The sequence below is a fragment of the Cygnus atratus genome, chromosome 18, assembly GCF_013377495.2.
Source record: "Cygnus atratus isolate AKBS03 ecotype Queensland, Australia chromosome 18, CAtr_DNAZoo_HiC_assembly, whole genome shotgun sequence".
NCBI classification, from domain to species: domain Eukaryota; kingdom Metazoa; phylum Chordata; class Aves; order Anseriformes; family Anatidae; genus Cygnus; species Cygnus atratus.
In genome coordinates, this window is record NC_066379.1 from 4456294 (window position 1) to 4470570 (window position 14277).

A 14277-nucleotide genomic window follows, 5' to 3' on the forward strand; every position below is an offset into this window, starting at 1 on the left:
GGTGGGGGAAGAGCTGCTGGGGGTTCCTCGTGACAGTCCCTCCTTGCTGTTTGCCTTTCCTCATCCCAGCCCCTGCCAGGGTTTTGTTATCTTTTCTGGTTCTCAGCAGCCTCTTAGTGGTTTTATTTTAACTTCTCTCTTGGGAGTTAATTATTGCAGGTAGTCCTGCATAATCTTTCTGATGGCAAATAGGAAAGCTGAGCCGAGGTGCGGACCAAGGGCTGCAATCCCTTTTAGGTCAGAGCAGGCTTCAGAGGTGCATAAAACACTGGTACAGTGACCCGAGCAGGTGTGCTCACAGCTGTCTCGAATGAGAGCAGTGGTTTTGAAAACCACTTTGTTTACTGCAGGCACAACTCCATCCGACTGCCTGATAGTGCTGTGGCAACAGGGGCAATGCTCGGTTCCTTCATCACTGTGCTTCAGTAGAAAGTGTGCCATCCCGTAAGGGCTGGGTTATTTCCTGAAGGTTACTGCACGTGTGCTACATCTGGCGAAGCAGTCCCTGCTGCTGTTCCCCATGGTGCTCCCGGAGCCCAGCTGCTCCGTGTCAGACCCTGCTGCCCTCCTGGGAAGGGGGCGAGCGAGCACTGCTGTAAGGTTGCACAAATTATGGCCGCATAGACTGGCAAAGCTCAGACATCCCCTCCTCACCCAGCCTTACTGATACTGCTGGTGTGTGCTTGCTTACACTTGGCCAAGGAAATGCTTTTTCTTTTCCTTTTGGCACCTCTTTGGTTCCTACAGACAAGAATGTCGTCTTGATTGCTTTGATCAGTAGATGTGCATGGAACCATTTCCATTCGTGAGCCCAGGCACATCCTGAATTTCTCGGGTAAAGGCAAGATCACGGAGATCATGCTGCCTTACAGACACCTCCCCTTCCCTAAAACCAGGAGCAGTGCACCTCAATCTGTTGGTTCAGTCCCAGAGAAGAGATGTGGCAGCGTGTGACCTGCTGCCTTGGTTTCAACACAAAATAAGATTCAGTCTGGGAAGGGGTCTTATGATGTCCAGGAGCCCTTCAGTGATCCCATCATGTGCAGTGATTCCTGCTGGTTCAGATTGCTCTGAGTGATAGCAGGGTGATTAATGTCATTCAGATTAACCTCAAAACGATGTGCGTGCACACAAGCACCTGAGATCTACCCTGTCCCTCTCTGTGTTGTACACACGGTGCTGTGCACATTTCAACCCTGTCAGCCCCACTTTGCTTTTCCAGAGGGCTGTGGCAGGGACTGCAAGGAAGAAGGGGCCGCGTCTGCCTTCCTATCTCAAGCTTCCTTCTTGTAAAAACTACAGTCTTGCAAATAAATTCCTAGCAGTCTTCAATCAGAGCAGATGACTGACAGGAGAGCACCCGTCCTGCAGAGGACACTTGTCCTGCTCAACGGGGAGACTTCAGAGAGATTTAGGAGGACAGGGGAAGCTCAGCCTGAGCAGCGCGTGCCTGTACGCATCTCCCTGTGTGGGATTTTTCTTCCCCCTTCTTTCACCGCCCGGCGTTCTTTATTGTCTCTTGCAGGTAGATCACTCATTGCTATAAATTTTCTTATCTCCAGTGCTTTTCCAATTATGGATAACAACAGGAAAGCAGTCATTGGTTTCTAAAAGGTCATCAAGATATAGGGCCCGGTTGGGAAGGGGATGACTTATGGAGTTAGCTTGTGTAAATCTGGGGAAGTTTTATGCACAAGTCAGGCACGAAATGTAAGTGAGATTCATAAAAGACGGAGATTTACGCTGGCTTCAGTTAGCAGAAATCAAAATGGTTATGAAAATTTCCCCTTCTCTCTACGCCTGTGTATGCAAAGACAGACTTAAATGTATTTTCCAAGCGCCTGTGGTGCTGGGGAAGGGCTGCCCGGGGCCATGGGCTGCCCTCTCTGTCCAGAGGACGTTTAGGGTGTGAGGCAGGGATAAACACGAGCTTCTCCCGCAGCCTGCTTTGCTGGTCCTATAGAGGTGACCTCCTCCATGGACAAGAGGGCAGCTCGGTCTCATCCGGGTGCTGGCGGTGTGTGGTGAGGGTGGTGGCTGGGGCGGAGCTGCTTGTCAGGAGCCACCAGGATTCATGCCACCGGCTCTCATTGCACCCCCAAAGTCACCACAGATCTGTGGTGTTTCAGTCGCTGGGTTTCTGTGCCCCCAGGTGAGGGAGGAGACGCGAGGCTCCCCAGCAGTGGCACAGGCCGCAGCTCCGTCTCGGGGGGCTCTTGGCCTCACCTGGGTGCTGGAAATGTCCCTCAGCCTCCGCAGCGTTGCCGTCGCTGTTGTCCGTGCAGCAGGGAGGCGAGGGGACTGCTTCCCGGTGCTGGGCCTTTGTGAGCGCGTGCTGCCATCACAGAGCAGGGCCTGCCACCGCCCGGAGCGACACAGCCCCTCGGACGGGGAGGGAAGGCTTCTCTCCAGGCTTGTGTCCTGGCCTGTCACACAGCATCCCCGGCCACCCGGCTCCCCTACTGCTTCCCTGTGCTGCTCAAGGCAAGCGAAGAGGTACGTCTGGTTGCCCAAATTACTGACACTGTCCTGGGGAACCATGTGCGTGTAATGGGTTTCCATCCAGTAGTCCCTTTTAGGCATGTAGCTGAGGCACCGTAGTAATGATTGTCATCAGGTCAGCATCAGGAGGGTCAGGAGGGAGAGAGAAAGAGGAACATCTGCCCCAAAATGAGCTATTCCACCTGGAGAACTGGAGGTGTTCTTACCGTTAGCCAGGGAGGGAGACCTGGGTGGCTGCTGTCCCACCAGTGCCAAGCCGCGGGGGGGCACTTGGGCAGCAGGGATGAGGTGGCAGGACAAGGGCCTTGGCCCCACTGAGCATCAGCAGCTGGAGGGAAGCCCTGGGAGCGAAGCCCTGGCTCCAAGGAGCAGGGCACAGCCACACGCAGCATCCCCCCACGGCTGAGACCTGCAGGCCAGGCTGAGTCCAGCCATGGCAGCTGGGATGGAGACAAGGCAGAAACTTTGGCTTGCAAGGCAGGGCTGTTCTCCAGATGCTCAGTTGCCCTCTCAAAAAAAAAAAAAAAAATCCTGTGTAGATCCAATATCCTTGACATGGCGAATGGCTGGGAGCACAACAAGTAGGCAGGGACGTGGGCATTTCTGACCAAGCTGCCTCTGTGAACATGAACATGATGTACAGCATGGGGCATCGCCCCACTGAACCTGCTTCGATGCCCGATTCAGTTGGTACAGAGGTGTCTGGCAGCAGAAAAAGTGTTGGGAGCTGCCATGAGCTACTTAACCTTCTGACTAATGCACGAAGTCACTTCTGTCACAGCTGTCTGAACAATACATTTGCCAATTAAGTTAATTCGATCAAATCCCTTGTATCCAACAGAAAGGGCAGAGCAAATCCAGGTGAGGGAGAGAGAACAGAGCCAAACTTCTCTATGTCACACACAGGCAGAACAAAGGGCGTGCGTGTGTGTATAAATATTTATGAATAATTGCACTGCGCAGCCACAGCATAATTGACGACTTGAAGTCCAGTTCCTGGGAGGTGTCCTCCCTACCTGCAGGACGACAGGGCGACTCGGGGAGCCTGCAGCTGCTGCGCTCAGGGCTTCAGTGTTTTCACTGAGAACTAGTTAAAACGCTTAATTTCTAATCTGGTAAACTGTTTTTCTTTCTCTGCCCCTCTGTGCACAGCGCTGGGTGTCACTGCTGCAGGGTTTGTTCAAGCCCTCCAGAAAGCGTGCCTTGGTGTGAGGATACTGTTCGGTTTCTTGACATAAATGCAACTCCAGGTTTTCCCCACTTACATAAAGCTGTTGTGAGAGCAGGTTGCTGCCACAAAAGCGTGTGGTGTAATAAGATGACAAATGTAGCTTTCCTGAAGAATGACAGGATCTCCTCCAATCTCGTCTGGGAAGCCACGTGCTTTGAACAAGGCCTGTGACACTTTGTGTTATCATCCAAATAACTGCAGCACAACCAAAATGCTGGAAAATGGACAAGTTTAGCGATTCTTGGTTGAAACGCAGAATGTGATGAACCAGACTCCTCTCCCTTGACCGGTTCTACCCCACCGGGGTAGCCCAAGGGCTGCCTAGATGAGGGCATGATCCAGCCTGACAGCAGGGAAGGTCAATCAGGGGCTGCCCAGCGGCTGATGCAGCAATGATTAAATTGTGCTTTGCTAGGTTTTGTTGTGTTGTGTTGCAATTTGGCTTGCTGCCCATCTGTCTTGCCATTTTAAATATACCCGTAGTCTTGTGGAGGTCATGGTCAAATCCAAGAGAAGCCAGATCATGTAAATTATCCTCCTCACCCCCCAGTCTCTCAAGAGATTGTAAGAGTGCTTGTAGCTGTAGCATCCCCTCTCTGACACGGGCACTTATATAGAGTCTGGACCTGGTAATAGCTCTCCCATCTGGGAAGGAGGTTAGAGAAAAATTCCCTTTGTCAGTTCTTTTTTTTTTCCCTTGATCTTTTTTTCCTCCCTCTTTAATTTGCCCTGTTGGCAGGACAAAGAATGGCAACGGCGTTGACGTGCCGGTTTCCAGATTGACACCGAGTGAATGCGGCCACTCGTAATCACTGCCTGCAAGCATTTATCACCTCCCCAGATTACAACGTGGGGAGCAGGTGTCTGACCTGCGATGACAAAAACATGGAGTGGTGCTGGGGGGGAAGGAAATAGATAAGATGTCATTTTTCAGCACAATTTTTCTCTCTTTAATGTTCCCCTAGATTATGGGAAACAATCATGGGATGTGGAGCACTGATGTTTTATGGTGTCAGTAGGGTTTAAGGTTTTAGGTGCAAAAAAAAGTGACGTTGGATCTTGTATATTATGGAGTATTTATAGGACACACTAACTTTTTCAAATTTATTTACTTGAGGCAAGGAAGATAAATGGGATTCTGTATCCAAGTACTTGTATCCAGAGGAAATTAAAAGGAGCGTCTCTTGAACTTGGCCTCCACTTAGGGCAGACAAATGACACAGAAATGACCCTTCATAGATTAAAGAGCTGCTCACGCCTCAAAGGAGGTGGTAGAAATCAGTTGTAAAAAAATAAAAATCTTCCTTTCACATATTACACATTTTCTGCTTCTCTGCAACTCTACATTTTTCCTACTAAAAGTACCACCAAAAAAAAAAAATCCCCCAACTTTTCTGTGGTATCTTCTACCCTACCCTTAAACGCTCCTCTAGGACCTATGACTGCTGCTTCAAAGCTGACTTCAGTTTTTCATCACTGAACATATTTCAGGACGGATGCTGAAAGTGGTTTTAACTTTCCTGAGCTGCAGCTTGGGGTTTAAAACCTCATCTCTCATCTTAATAATAGTAATTTTACTCTGAGCTGCTTTCATACTTTCCATCTGAGTAGCTGGCAAATGTCCTGCGCATTTAAGCATCACGATGTCCTAGGATCAATGAGTGCAAACCCCCAAAACTCAGCTCCAGTTCTTAAACATTGCACAAATCAGAGCTACTTGTGTTTGAAAGCTCATTAGAGATCAGGTGTCGCCGTGTACAGGTGGGGAAGGAGGAGCTGAGGGGTAAGGGGATCTTACTGAGGATCCCATGGTATGACCAGGTCAAGGAGCAACTCATCCCCACACCTTTGGGTTTTCTGCTCTGCCTTCTAGTTAGTGCTTCGCCAATTAAAGCGGCAGCCAACCACCTAGATTCCTCTTTTAAATGTTCTGAGTGTTGAAAAAAACACGATTGCAGCTTGGAAGGGTTCCCTCCACAGCCTAGCACCTGAGCAGGGACACGTCTATGAAGGCTTTGAGAGCTGGCACCATCTCCTGGACTGATAGGCAAGAAACGTGCGGGTATCACAGGCTCCTGGGCAGGAAGAGCTGATTATCGAGCAGCCTGGGTGTTGTGATGCCTTGCAACAAGACGGGCTCGCTGGAGATGCTGAAAAGATGACAGCCTTGGTGCTGTGTCCAGATGCACGAGAGTTGGTTCTGGACTCCTTGGGAGAGTTGTGGGTTTGGTGCTGCTTTTGGGCATTAAGAGGCTTCTGCAAGGAGTGATTTCCTCCCGCTCCTTGTGATTTGGTTGCTTGGTGCTCACTAGATAAGATTTGGAACCAGGGGCTGCACGCTGTTCTCTCTCTTCTCCTTGTTAAATGGAAACAAACCAGATTTTCTTTTTCTGCAAATTTCCAAGCAGCGCACCCGTTGCACGTCCTGTCCCTTGCTCTGACAGCTGCAGGGTGCTAGGCCAGTGCCAGGATCCGCGGTGCAGAATGAGCCCTGTCCTTGCCAGCCCTGCTCCAGGCATCCTTTCTGTGCCATGGAATAGCCCATGAGGAAGGCAGTTTGTAGCTGGGAGATGGAGGAGCAGCGTCTCGGAGATGCCGGCACTGCGAGCTTTCCCTGAGCAACACGCAAGGGTGCGGAGAAGAACCCAGTGCACCTCTGTGAGCAAGGAGAGGAAGGGGAAAGAAACCTTGCTGTGCAGGGGCTGTCTGTGCACGCACCCAGAGGCTTTCTCTCTCGTGCAAGCAGAAGCACCATGAGAGCATCAGCACAGCCCTGTCTGGTGGCAGCTGCTCCTTGTTGTGCTGTGTTGCGCTTTGGTGCCACGAGGTGATCTCTGTACGCTCAGATCAGCCTCCAGAGCAGACCTCCGTGTCCTTGAAGGTCAACCCATCAGAAGCGTCAAGGGGAAAAGAAGAATTTAGAAGCACGCCTCCTTTCGTCCTTGTCGGGGTGTTCTCTGATAGAAATGCTACGGGAGGGTTTTCATGTTGTTCTACCAAAGCTAAATAAAAATAAAGATAAAATTTTGGGGATGGTGGTAATGACATTAAGGACTTTGCTTGTCTCTATCTATAACAGCCTTCTGTCTAGTAATCTGAACAGAAATAATAATTTGAAAGGGAAGATAATTAAATTAAACAGGCAACCGAACTGGAGGAATAAGACTTCTGATGAAGGAGGGTGGCTGGGGAAAAAGTAGAGGAGGTGGCGGAGAAAAGCAGCACATCTCTTTAAATTGTCAATCTCTCAGGGCAAGGTTGCTGCAGACATAATGAGTGTCCTAGTGAATTATCTCCCACTTTTATTGTCTGTTGCTACCACGGAAAGATGGGGAGGTGGGGAAACTAACTTTTTTTTTTTTGAATTTGGACAGACTTAAAGAAGTGGCATCAAATTTGAAGGGCACCCAATCAATCTGTTGTCCTAGCTGCATGAAATTGTATTTCCCTGCCACTTCATATCTTATTTGCAGCAGCTGGGCTGTAAGTCATTGGTGATAACATTCTTTATTATGCAGCCGTGTTTATGAACTGTGCCTGGAAAGAGATGATAGAAATATGCAGCAATATGCAAAGGGGGGGATGCTGGGGGGAGGGGGAATAAATGCCAGTTGCTAGGGCAACCGTGGGGCTATTTTGGGCATCAAATTTTACAGATGATGAAAAGCATTTTCATGTGATGGTTGGTCTCTCCGGGAAGAGAAGGGGAGAGAGGGCACACAATAAACCAAGAAGATAATATTCGAGAAGGCAGTCATTTAATTTTTTCATATATGAATACGTATATAGTTTTAGCTGTACGGAAAATGTATTAAGCGCAAAGTAGTTGGTACCTCCTGGAGAAGGGGAAGGAGAGGTGTTTAACTAAATGGGAAATGGCCTGTTAGTAATTTGGGAGGCTTTCCTACACCGCTTGGCGCAGTCTAAATGTGACCAGTGCTCTCCAAAAGCGTTGTGTGAGCCATGCCGGTGTCTGCAGCTACCCCTGTTTGCCTCCGCTCTGTCTCACCACAGGCATCCAACTGCTTTTTCCCCAAAAGGCTTCTCCATCTACATTGCAGTAGCAACTGAGCCAATTAATTCACAGCCCCTTCTGCCACAGGTTAAAAAAAAAAAAAAAAAGTTGTTGAAGACTGCTCTTGACTCCTTCAAGGATCAGGTGATACCCATACTTGACACCCATTAAAATGTTACGACTGATTAAAAAAAAAAAAAAAGGAATTGCTCTCAGGTCACTGCCCTCAGGCAGAGGTCACCAGCGTGGAGCATTTGGGGTGCTCCTGCCGTGCCACCACGCGGCGATGGAGGAAGGGGCTGGGGCAGGAGCTGGTGATGGGGATGCAGCAGCTGGGGAGCCTGGACCTTGCTGCCTGCAGCTTTGCAATGTTTGGAGCTGAAGGGAGTACGGAAGAGTCATCCGGGCCGAGGGCGCTTGTACAAAGGGAGCACAGGTTTCCCCTTTTTTGCCCCGTCGGAGCAGGTCAGGAGGTGCAATCACCTGGATTAGCACTAGCTGGGACGCAGTAGGTCTGCCCCTGCTGATAGGTCCTCAGTGGAATGCAAAGGGCAGCCCCGATGTGGGGTGCCCACCTGCACCTGCAGGCATTTTGCACCTGCAGAAGGGGCAGGAGGTGGGGGATGCTCCAGCGCTTGGTGTGAAGCAGGAGAGTGAGCGCGGTACGAGCTTGTCTGGGCCTCTCAGCCTCTGACTTCCCTGAGGGTAAAGCTTGCTTATTTTCTAGACTAGTTCTGTTGTGGTGATGCTCTTCTTAATTTGATTTTGCTGGAGCTGCCTAGGCTCTGAAGGAGAACGAGCTTATGAGTGTCGTTTGCAGCCCCTGGATGGTCGCTGCTGCTCGAGCCTTTCTTAAAATCCTCGGGACTCTAAATATATCGGCACATTAAGCTGGTTAAAGTAACCAGCGCCTGGTTTTGGCATGAAATCTATTTCAAATACAATATAATGTGACTCTCCTATTGCTCTGAAGTTGTGTTTTTAATTAAGTAGTTATCGGTGGCGGTGAGATTCTTCTCGAATAATTAAATCAAGGTAGTTTAGTGAGTAATTGTAAAGCAAATTGCTAAGACCATAAGGCTGCTGTTGAGACAGCCTGTTTTCTTTCACAAAATTAATCTAAGTGATGTGTGTTGCTAAAAAAAATGTAGTAGAACACTTTGCTGGACAATGGCCATTTGTCTTGGTGCGCTTTGATTTTCCAGCTGCATCTTTCCAACTCCACCTTCCCGTCCTTCAGTTGTCTTTTCCAGAAACAAGCCTTTGTGCTTAGCACGTTCTCCATCCCTTAACCTGTTGTCCTTGGTAGCTCAGCACAGAAGGCTGAAAATGGAGCCTGCAGTAGTTTAGTTATTAAATAACATTGGCAGGGCCCCGGGTGATGGGTTTTTGTGTGTGTGGGACCGGGATTTTGAGTCTGGATTTCCCAGCTTCTGGCCAAGCCGGGGCTGAGCCAGCCCTGTCTGTGTCTTACGCCCCAGCATCTAATCCAGAGTTGTTGTTTGTGTGCCAAGCTGGTAGTTAAGTAGCTCAGTTGGCATGTAGTAATTCTCTTGCTGCTACGGATTCCAAATAAAAGCAGGCAGCAGATTATCTGCTGTCCTATTACCTTTCCTTTGCCAGGAGAGCAAAGGGAAATCCTCCCCACAAACCCTGGGTGCGTGTGGGTGCCTCCTGCTGCGGTTTGTGCAGCCTGTCTGCAGCGTCCGTGTCCATCCCCGTGCGCAGCAAAGGAAAACAGCAGATTTTCACGTAGTTAGTGCCAGGCTCGTTATTTCTGAGAGCCTGCCTCGTGCTCTCTTAGGAGCTTTCCTTGCTGTGCCTGAGGAACGCGTCCAACAAACATGACAAGCTTTAAGGAAGTTAGGCTGGCTCCAGACCACGCTTGGGGATATTTTCAAAGGCAAAATGAAGAATTAAGTGAGGAAAGCCTGACCACCCTCCTGGAAATATCCTCAGGCGTCAGCAACCACACGATAACTTACAGCTGATGTTTCGCTGGGGCGTTTATTCCCTAACCGCAAAGTCCACCGGGGCTGATGGGGACACTGATATCTTGCGGATTTACTTCAATGAAGTGGGATTTTTCTAAAGTGCCTCAATAATTTAGGAGCGCAGCCTTAGTGAAACGCGTTCGGGTACCTTTGGAAATCCCATTCATGACTCTCCGTTATGCTTTATGAGCCTGCAGCCCTCAGCAGGGACGTTATTTCATGCTCTAGGTAACAGTGTAAAACTCTGTGGTTTTTAGCACTGGCCTGGCTCTCTACCAGGAGAACAATTGACAGGGATGATGTTGTTAGGGCGGCCTCAATTCCCTACACCTTTTCTGGAGCCTTGCTGCTGTCACCTTTGGCTTTTCCTCCAAGCTTTGAGGATTTTCTAGCAGAGGTGCCTGCCAGGGCTCTCAGATGGGGCGGCTTTCTGCTGTGCTCGCATCTGGCTAACGCGGGGAGGTGGGGGTGAGGCCGGGGGAGCCCTGGAGGAGTTGAGGCTGCAGAACTGCAGGGCGTTCTCAGTCAGCAGCAGCCTTCCAAGTTTTGATGAAGTGTTAGTGACAGTTTTTCCTAAATTTAAAAAAAAAAAAAAAAAAAAAGGCAAACAACAAAACGTTCCTCTTTTTGCCACAGAAGGTGGTAGATATCTCAGTGTTTTAGGTGTTTGTGGTTTTGTTTTAAGATTTTTTTCATGTACTAGGCTTTATGTTTGCGTTTCCAATAGCTTTGGAAGACTTTTGGAGACTTTTATTTCATTTCTGGTCCCTCCTGCACTTGAGCCAGCAGAAACACTGAGCACAAAGCTGAAGCCATCTTTCTCTGTGCTGTGCAATGCAACCCCTGTTGGTACAAACATGGCTGTAAAACATGAGAACAACACAAATTCAATTTTTTTATATTTTATTTTTCAGGACATGGAAGCTTCTGGCGGTGAATTTAAATCCAAAGACAATCGAGATCTCGATGACAGACAGAAGGTCAGTGTCTCAGTGTTTTTTTTCTTAATCAAAAAGTATATCGTGCTTCTTCATGCTGACTGTGTTGATGTCTCGCAAGTTGCAGAAGAAAGATACGTGCTCTGCTTTGCAAAAATCAGTCTTTGCCATTGCCAGACTGGGGTGTTATTTCTGACACGAGTCCTAAATCCAGAACCCAGGCCCAGATTTACTTGGAACTCAGGTTCAGGATTGCCGCAAGCTCTCTGTGTAACTGTTTGGTGCAAGATAAAAAGATAGATATGTGCACGTTGGTTTGTGTGAGGCTCAGGGTGTAAATCTTGCCTATGGACCTGAAGGTCTGTGCTCATCCAGATCTCTCCTGGTCGTGTAGATGTCCCTGCTCCCTTTTTATAAGGGAACAAAGAAGAGGTGTTTCATGAAACTGTGTGGTCTGTGGATTCCTTCTGGAGTAGGCCAAGTATTTAAAAACAAACAAAACCCTCTTGCAAATATTTGTTTAAATGTTCCGCTTCTACTGTTTATATTCCATTTGCATGTGGGATGTGGAAAGATGCATTTTAATCCAAACAGTGTAAATGAGAATAAGAAAGAAATTGCATTTTCATGTGCCGGTTTCTATCAGACCACTTCCACGTTTGGTTCTGTTTACATATGTATGTATTGTGGATACATTTATATGTGTGTGTGTATATATATACAAAATCTATGTGTATGTCGTTTAGAAACATGTTTTGCAGAAACCTAAAAGGTGGTCCCAAATCTGCCAGCTCTCTGGCCTGACTCTTGGCTCCTGCCCTGGGCAGGAACTGTGTGGTTACCCCTTAGCAGATGCTTTTAGTGGTTGGTGCCAGAACCTTCAGGAGTCCCTTGAAGTTTAGGAATACTTTTTAGACTTGATGATAGATGAAGAAGAAAAATCAAACAAAGGCTATCCCTAGGCAATAGCATAGCCAGAGCAGCTGATATTCCCTACAGCAACAAGGTGTTTAAAAAGAAAAGGCAGAAAACATCAGAAATCATTACTGAAATAAGGACTGCCCCAGAGGTGGCTTTTATTTATTTATTTGTTTTAAAAAGTGCTTAGATAATGTTCACTGCCCTCTGGTTATATGAGCTCTGTACAGCTGGCAGCTCAAGCCAGGTATAGAATCATGAAGCCATGAAGGTTGGGAAAGCCTTCCAGGATCAGCTGGTCCAACCACGCCCCTACCATCACCCACTAAACCATGTCCCCAAGCACCAGGTTCAGCCTTTCCTTGAACGCCCCCAGGGATGGTGACTCCACCATCTCCCTGGGCAACCCATTCCAATGCCTGACCGCTCTTTCTGAGAAGAAATGTCTCCTCATTTCCAACCTAAACCTCCCCTGGTGCAACTTGAGGCCGTTCCCTCTTGTCCTACAACGGTAGGTGACCCCTCCGCCATTCCTTGCTTTTGCTATCTGGGATCGAGTCAAAACCCTCTGGTCTGTTAGTGCCGCGAGCCAGAAATGATGAGTTCAAGACTGCTGGTGTAGGTTTTGTCTATGGGAAGAGCTGAGGTGTGTTGGTGCTGCTAAAGAACTTTTATTAATGGGTTTGGATAGAGAAATTGTTCAGCTCTGTCCTGTGCTGATAAGGTCCTATAGGAAATTTGGGGAGTTGATGGGAAAAGCACCACAATGCTACCACTTGCAGTGAGTACCCAGATCTGCAGCTTTTCTGGGGGATGTGACCCTCTGCTATCTGTGAATCCACGTTCCCTGGAGCTGCAGCCCCCCAGTGACCCCGGGAAGATGGGAGGGATGCTACGGCGATGCTCACAGCGCAGCCTTGCCTGCCGCCGGGCTCCGTCCCGCCTGCCTGAGCAGCCTTTCCCCTCCAGACAATTCAGAATTCCCTCTCCGAGTCTGACTCCCCTCTTCAGATGTGCTGTACAATGTCTCTCCACTGGATACCCACTGAATGCCTAATTTTTAACCACTCTGTCTGTCAGATCCACAAAAGCTGTTAGTGGAGGTGTTTGCATAAAAGAGCTCCACTATAGGTATCTGAGAGCAGCTGGCGATGCTCTAGACAGTATCCAGCAGTGCTGATCGAGGCAGGATGCTTTAGTCTCCCTGGCTTAATGGTTGCGTGCATTTTCTTAATGTACCCTCCCCCTCAATTGCCTCCTAAATTAGCATTCAGGATGTGTCCAGCCTTGAAAAGAAAAGAAGTTTGGAGCCTCTTCATTTCAGATGAGGCGAGGTTAGGTATTATTGGAAATAAAGCACGGATCTGACGTAGATTGGGGCAGAGGGTGCTGGGCTGGGCTCAGCACCACGGGGCCGGCCTGGGCTCAGCCTCGCCTCTGGGCAGAAGTGATGCCGTGGTGTTTTTTTCTGGTCTGAGCCCCTGATGGGGGTCCCCAGGGTCGTGTAAGCAGCTGGGCGCTGCTGGCGGGGAGCAGCGGCGGTGAGGCAGCAAGGGGCCTGGATCAAAGCACCAGGAGGTGCAAAGCCCCAGGTAACCCACGTCCCTCTGCGAGGGGCAGGGTGCGTGCTGCTCGAGCTCCGCTGGGCATCTTCGGCAGTTTCCTGGCTGTAGGAGTGTTTAAGATGCTGAATGATTTCTTCATCAAGCCTCTCTGCATAATTAATGACCGTGCTATGAAAGTGCAGCACTTGTAGCATTTGATTGGTTTTGTAGTTTTATTTTCTTAACGTCCTTTTTCTTCCTTTTGTCCTCCACCTCTCCTGTCCTTCGTCAATGCTGTGCTTTTACATATGAAATCGGTTTGGCTTTAGGTTAGGGAAAATGTGTAATAAACGAGTAAAAGTCACTTAGGGGAGGGTGCACTGGGCAATGGAGCCCTGATGTGCAGCTGGCATCCTTGCCTCCTCTCACCCCTTGCTCTGCTGTGCTTCCTTGGGCTGCTGGCCAGTAGCACTTGTGGCTTGGGTTAAACACAGAAGTTCTTGAAGAACTTGTGCTTGAAGTTGCAGATATTTAGGGCTGTTTGTGCCCTCAGGAGCAGCGTTTCCCTGGGAATGTGAGTGTGTGTGCTCAGTGCCCTGCGTTGCCTTGCTGTGGTGGCAACCTCTGGGGTAACTGGAGAATTCAAGACGAGACGAGGTAATGGCGATAGTGAAAAATGCTACAGGATGCTTCGCCTTAATGAGAACAGATGCACGAGGAAGGAGGTACTGTGCTGCGGCTTACAGAAAACCAACCACATAACTAGATGTTAGGCAGGGCTCGTGGTGCGCTCGGAGGTGCAAATAACTGATTCCAAAGTTGATATAATCAAAGAATGAGAGAAGATTGGATGTTAGAGGTTAAGTTGTTGTAAATTAAAGCAGCTCTGCTGAACTCATTGCAGTTGTCCAGGGTGTTTGCAAATGTAACTGAGAGGACTCGGCTCTCTCTTTCCAGCTGATGCTTGGCTGGAAAATGTCTTTTTTCCAGTAGGTAAGTAAAAGTGAGTAGGGCAACTTTGTCTTTGAATCACAGAATAGTTCGTGCTCAAGTCTTTCTGCGTGTACTGTAAGCCAGACAGACCTGTTGTCCTCTTGCAAGCTGCAAATTACACAGGCAAATGTAATTACCCATT

General features: G+C 48.8%; 2 protein-coding genes across 2 annotated transcripts in view; both read left to right on the forward strand.

Moving 5' to 3' along the window:
• Positions 1-10722, forward strand: part of SEPTIN9 (septin 9) — a 174274-nt gene extending 163552 nt beyond the window's left edge. The window contains exon 13 of the transcript XR_007708973.1: positions 10657-10722. The gene's annotated coding sequence lies outside the window, so the exon portion shown is untranslated. The remainder of the gene's footprint in view (positions 1-10656) is intronic.
• TNRC6C (trinucleotide repeat containing adaptor 6C) overlaps positions 1-14277 on the forward strand; it is a 295949-nt gene that overhangs the window by 28808 nt on the left and 252864 nt on the right. The window contains 1 exon segment of the mRNA XM_050714356.1: positions 10657-10722. Coding sequence (XP_050570313.1) covers positions 10660-10722 — 63 coding nt within the window. The 5' untranslated portion in view covers positions 10657-10659.